This window comes from Mesitornis unicolor, unplaced genomic scaffold (genome assembly GCF_000695765.1).
Source record: "Mesitornis unicolor isolate BGI_N332 unplaced genomic scaffold, ASM69576v1 scaffold44792, whole genome shotgun sequence".
Classification (NCBI taxonomy): domain Eukaryota; kingdom Metazoa; phylum Chordata; class Aves; order Mesitornithiformes; family Mesitornithidae; genus Mesitornis; species Mesitornis unicolor.
Window position 1 is genome coordinate 430 of NW_010169343.1, and position 6,600 is coordinate 7,029.

The 6,600-nt window shown below is 37.2% G+C and overlaps 1 protein-coding gene across 1 annotated transcript in view; it reads left to right on the top strand.

Moving 5' to 3' along the window:
- NT5DC1 (5'-nucleotidase domain containing 1) overlaps positions 1-6,331 on the top strand; it is a 6,708-nt gene extending 377 nt beyond the window's left edge. Inside the window, exons 2-5 of the mRNA XM_010179309.1 lie at positions 1,359-1,450; positions 3,118-3,189; positions 4,674-4,780; positions 6,165-6,331. Coding sequence (XP_010177611.1) covers positions 1,359-1,450; positions 3,118-3,189; positions 4,674-4,780; positions 6,165-6,331 — 438 coding nt within the window. The remainder of the gene's footprint in view (positions 1-1,358; positions 1,451-3,117; positions 3,190-4,673; positions 4,781-6,164) is intronic.
- The last annotated feature ends 269 nt before the right edge of the window (positions 6,332-6,600 follow it).

The following is a 6,600-nucleotide window of genomic DNA, read 5'->3' on the forward strand; positions in this document are numbered from 1 at the left end:
GCTCCCTGATAATCTTTCATTGACTTGTCCTTCTTTGCTTATGTCAGGACTTTGCCACAAAGCTATCTTGTGTTATGGATGCTTGTGGTGTCCCCCTCTCCCTGTTATTTGCTTCCATTCACTTACAGTACATCTTGCACTGCACTGAATTCCTTGCATGGTACTTCAGAATTTGATCTAGAAAGAAATGTTTATGAGTTGACCCATTTTTATAAATAGGTATGGTTCCGTGCATCCTGTGTTTAAAAACTGCATTGCTTCCTTTAGCTGTGACTGACTTTCTGTAGAGAAGCATGTTTCTTACAATAGAGGTTTCAAAAATAGCAGGTTCAAAAAATGTATGTGCTCTTCAGTTCCTGCTGGAAACTATACAACTCTAGGCTTACCTTCCATGTTCTTTCTGTTATGCCACACAAAATACATTTTCAACAGGCACATTCTTCCTGAGAAGAATTTTGTCCGATGAAGGCTGAAATTAGACAATTGATAGCTAGAAGAGTTTTCTTTTTTAAAGAAAAAAATGAGCAAAATAGAGAAACAAAAACATTTACAAAACTTAGTTCACTCTTCATCTTATCACAGCACACAGATGCAGATTGACACATGCCCATTGCAGCCTTCCTTCCTACTGGAAGTAAAAAATACTTGAAAATTATGACAGGCACAGCTGAAGATACACTTTGCTCTTAGTATTTCAGTGTTTGCCTTCATTTTAGTCTTTATCAGACATTACTCATATTCATTCCAAGAGCAGCTTTTGTAAGTAAAAAAGGCCAAGGAGCAGCTTTAATGAAAGAATCACAAGAAAAAAGGGAGCAATTACTGTTTTTGTATGGTCTTTAAGGAGCTGGCAGCATGTACGTAGATGATCTTGTCCAACTTTACTAGCATTTTACATTAATAAATCACAGTAATAATTTGCTTAGTAGTTGACTTTTTCCTTCAAAATAGGTTCCTTCAGTTAGTTTTAAAATGTCCCCAAGGGTACTTGTTCATTGGTTCAGAAGTCACTTGTTGAGTCTTTATAACTGTGACATTTAAAAAAGATTGGAGAGGGTGAATGGTGACTAGTCTGAGGTTCTTACATCTGGGTTCCCCAACAGTCTTGAGGCACGGAGAGCAGTAAGGTAGAATGCTGTAAACTTGGTTATGCTGGACACATTGCACCAGAACTGTTGTGTGAGCATCTTAAGCTGTTTTCCAGCCATGACAGAAATACCTTTGGGCATTTCCCAGCAGTGGGGCAGGGCCCTTATGTCCCTGGTTTGGTAACACTCACATCTTGCCACTTTCCAGAGAAGCAGTATCTTTGGTCTCACTTACCGATATAATTAATGCTTCTATTTTTTTATTTGTAGCTAATATATGATAGTTTTGCCCATTATCTGGTAATGGAGAAGGGTTATGACCGAGACTTGCTGACTCTAGCTCCAGAAAGCTTAGACTTCTGGTGAGTATGTTGAAAATAACAGAAACTTTCTTCATAACTTCCTTTATGCTGTAATTTTTGCAAAGCTTAGAAAACAGCTTCTGTTATTAGGTGATGGTGGTTATGATTGTCAAGCCAAATAGATAAATCCAAAATTACAGTTTTTAATACTTGTTTGAACAAGTATTTCTCATGAGATATCTCTAATGTGGTATTTTGAAGAGAGAACTGAGCATCCAATCTTGTTTTGTCTATCCTTCTAGCAGTCTAGACACAAGCCTTTTAGTTTGACTTACTCTCTTAGTTTATATATCTCCTTTGTCTTCTACCTTCCATTCAACTCGTAGATCCAGTAACCATGAGAATTTAGTAATTCTTATCTCAACAGATGTGGTTTTGCTTGTGTAAGGCAGAGTAATCCCCAAGCCACCCGAGGAACAGAGGAAAGGTGAGGTGGCCCTTGGGTGGCAGGTCAGGCACAAAGCTGTGATGCAGAAGGCTGAAATGCTCCGAGTTCAGTGCTCTCGGAACAGGAGCTTGAATGTGAATCTCTGATCTTCCAACACTAATAGGTTATTATCACAGCCTGGGGGCTGGGGCTTGAAGACCAGGTAATCATTAAATTTCTTAGGAGTAACACAGGGGGCGTTTTTTAAGTAATGTACGCATTATTGTGCAACAGTTTTGTTTGGTTGTTTTTACAATTCAGTATTTGACTTGACAGTTTCCAAGACTGATTTCAACTTTCATGAGACAAGCAACATATCTATATTTTTCATACTTTAAGACATCTGATGGATGAAATCCTTTGTTAAGATCCAGATATCTCTGCTGCTGTCCATTATTGGAGATGGAGGTTCATTAATGTGGACCTGCAAGCCTGAATTGCTGGTAGCCGTGTGTCTGTGGTACTCACCCAGGTATCATTCTTGAAAGGCTGGAGTCTGCTCACTGCCTTCATGGCTGCCTTCTTACCTTTGGGTACCTTATGACAGAGGATGAAGGTGCCATTACTTTTTCAATCTCGTTTATTCATTATTATTCTAGCCATTGAACTCTGAATTATTTTTAAACAACCTAAGTGATCGTATATTCAATTATCTGTAAGGTAGTGCTTTACCAGGAGAGTTAGGAGGATGTTGTTGGATGTCTGTCCAATGCTGTCAGCTCTTCACCTTGTTAGCATTGGCTAGCATGATGATGTTTCTGCTTCACATGTTCTTGGATATTCAGTTGCCTCATTTAGAATGATGTTCTGCCCCTCTCTCCCTCAATAACTGTTGTTATCAGCCTAGTAATAATAAGTAGTGGAGTTGTCAACAAGAAAAAATGTATTTCTTTAATAGAAGTGTCTTAAATCTCACATTTCTTAGTTGTATATGTTTGGACCTTAATCCTCCAACCTTACCTATATGAACAGGCACTGAGCTTACCGAACAATGGAACTGGATTTATTTAGTAGGAATTTGCTGTGTAAGTGAAATCCAGTCCTCATTGTAGTAATACGTATTTACATATATAGAGCATTTTTCAAACATGGAAGTACTTGAAGGGTTGTGATTTTGCTGCTTTTGTGCAGCATCATTGTATAGCTTCTGTAACTGCATTTCATTATTCTGATATATAACAAGGCATTCCTCTGAAAGCATTAATTGTTTGTTTCTTCCCTAAAATAAAATTATTCTTAGTTGTAAAGGCTTGGTGTTGGACATTGAAGAAGGAAACTTCCTGAAACTTGCTGAAGATGGAACAGTTTTAAGGTAATAGTGACAATAAGTTAATATTGTTAAACAGACACAAGTTTCATCCTTTTTCTGAAACCATCTCTCAGTTTCATTAAATATTTAAAATACTAATTACAGCATACATTCATTGATTAGATGTAAAAGTTTCAATGTTGATTGGTAATGTAATTCTCAGTTTCTCCTAATGTTGCATATACTTTTTTTCGTAATATTTCCATGGTAGCTGCTAGTAAAGAGTATTTAATTTTTAATAAACATCTAAGACTCTGAGGGCATAATGATCTCAAAAGTAAATTCACTTTTTCAGTGGCCACCAATGTACTCTGTCCAGTTCTAAGATCCAGGATAAGGTTTTTCTTTGAATTGTGATTAACCTGACTCAGAGTCAGCGCTAATAACTAATGCTAATGACGAGAGTGCTATTATCTTTGTACCGTACACATTCAAAATTGTTCAGGCTTACAACATGCAATTTATATAGCCTGAGGTAAATTAAATGCATAAACTGACACATTCACTTTCAAAAGTTTGGGTTTTTTTCCTCATAAAAGCTGTATTTTGCCTTCAGTCATCATTTCAGCACATCCTTTGTTCTTCTTTCCCTCTTCTTATTTTTAAACATAGAAGACTTCTATTTTGAAGCACAAATCTGGAAAGTAAATCTATCTTAAAGTATGTCAATCTCAGTACTCTTGCCCCCTTATTTTTATTCCAAAATGAAAATCTATGTAATTTAGTATTCAAGATAGGCTTTACTTTTTTTTTCTGTTAGCATGTGGGAGAAGGAGCTTGAAGATGCTAGGAAAAATCATATCTCATTGAAAGAAAGCAAGTGAGTCTAGATTTGGTACCATGAATTTCAGAGTACTAAATGCAGAATTCAATATTGGAAGATGTACCATAGTAAAGGGAAGAGGGTACAGGTTTACTTTTCCTAGCATTGCCCACGTTTGCTTCAAAACTAAGGTCTGTGTATTCTGGGGCCCAGTTTGGTGTCAAGCTAGTTGATTTTTAATTCCTAAAAAGGCGTGTGCATACTTCTGTATTGCACAACTGCTTGCAGGGCTCTAACTAGCACTTTTCCATAGTTCTGCCCTCCACTCTCTGAATGTTACCGGGTTTCAGAATGATGTATAGGCTTTCTGCACTGTGTTTTATTGTGCAGCGTATATTGATAGTTCAAGTATAGCGAGTGTCCTCACACAATTGAGAACATTCGAACAATACAGAGTGATTGTGTTAGCAGGTGAGGCACAGTAGCTGTGTCCCAAGCCAACCAAACCTCTATGTAGTCGGACATTTATCGAGGACTGTGATGTATATGATAGAATTTTCCCAGGACCTAAGCTTTTAAATTATAAAGGGAGTTACTTCTGATCAACTTGCATGCACCTTAGTGTTCAGTTGCAGTGCATTATTGTGCACTAGGAGTAGTTTGGCTGTTTTCAACCTTTTTCTTTCTTTTTTTTTTAATATAAATAACTTAATGCATCAAATAGGGCAAGCCATGGTACAAAGAGCATGACATCCGAAGAGATTCTGGAGACATATGGAAGGAGGGAGTGGAAGCATTTTAACACAGTCAGTGGAATGGTTTCCCGCTCAGGTAGTTATACCTTAGCATGACCTCTTTGAAATTGCTCTGGCTCCTTCAGTGCCTTATAGTACTAGTTCTTACCACACATTTTAAAATACTTGAGCTGAGAACTACTGGAATATGTAAATGTTTTGGGGAGACTTGGTTTGGGGTTTTTTTGTGGTGGATTTTCTTTTTTTCAGCTTCTAATACTAGCGTTCAACTCAAATTCATGTCACCAGTGATGAGAGAAATGAGCTGACATTATAGGTGTGTTTTGGAGATGTTCCTCGGTGAAGTAGACTGAGATTACCAGCCTACCTCATTCAGGACGTATTTGGTAAAACTCATTTTTTTCTTAGTTGTTGACTCATTGCTGTCAGTGCTTCTACTGGCAGCCTAGATGCAGGTGCAAAGAACAGAGCAGTTCTGGAAGAAAACTCCTCCTGCAATTGAAGTTTCTTCGTTTTAAGATAGTCACTTTGAAGGCACTGGTTTTGTGTTCTTGCTAGCTGCTCTGTGCTTCCTCTCCATTTTACTTTGATCTTGGCAATTTTAAGTAGTATACAAAACGTGCTAAGTTATGTTTCATTGTCCTATCTAACAGAGAAATTTTCCTTGAGATTTTGCTGACATATGCTTGTGATGCTTATTCTAAACTGCAGGTAATCGTTTGCAACAAGGTTTGCAGAAACGTTTCCTTTGGTCATGCAGCAAATGTGCCTTTCTTATTAATTGAAATATGCACTGGGTCTCTCTTGTGAATGTTAATCCCTCTTTTGCTGACTTGTTCTTTAATATACCTAAGACACAGCACAGACAAGATCATTAATACAAAAAATGTCATTAGTTAAGTCACTTCACTCCTAGGAAAGTGTTGTTGAACATGATGTTAATCTGGGGGGCATTTGTACCATCCTGATTTTGTTCTGTTTTGGGGGCTCACTTAATAATGTGGATGTGCTTCTGCTTGGGCTAAGGAGCTGTCTGCAGCACGTGTATGCAAAAGACAAGACGATGTGTGAGACCTGTCCAAATGTTTCTGAAACAGCTTCTCAAACCCTTTCATTGTGTTTCCACTGCTAGGGAAATAGATGTTTTGGAATTGCTGTGTGATACTGTCCTGAATCTTAAAACTCATGATTCTCTCCCATCTCTTCCACCTTAACTTTTAGGACGTTAAAATGTATTTTTAAAATCTCACTGCCTTGATATAGGTGAAAAATTTTCAGTTGCCGATTACTAGAATAAGAAGTGGGAATAAAGGCTAACAGAGATTGGGAAGCAGATGGTGCTATTACCAGTAAAATGCAGATAGGAACTCGTACTATTATTTTTAAATGTATTTTTATTTGTGATTAAAGCGTGCAATATGGATTTAAAAAAATTATTATGGGTTTCTTTTTTCTTTCAGCTAAATACTATTTATATGACAATTATTTTGACCTGCCAGGAGCTCTCCTGTGTGCAAAGGTTGTCGACTGCTTAGATCAGGTAAGAACTGGATTGTTTGAAACTAAATATTGCATTATCTTTTTCTTCCCCCCACAACGCTTCTTCCATGCATTATTAAATGCATAGAAATAGTGCATTGAACAACATCAAGATCTTCAGCTTTTTTCTTCTTTGGCGTTTTTTCTGATGGACTTAGTGCGTTAGAATTGTCTCCTAGGACAATCGTGAGCTACATGGCATGTTCAAAATAAACATACTTCCACCAGAGGGCACAAATAACTAGGATACGAACATAAATGCACTGTTTTCTCGAGTTTACTCTGAGATATGCAGAATATAGTTTTTAAAATTTCCTTGAATTATACGAGATGATACTAGAATTAATTCTAATGTAA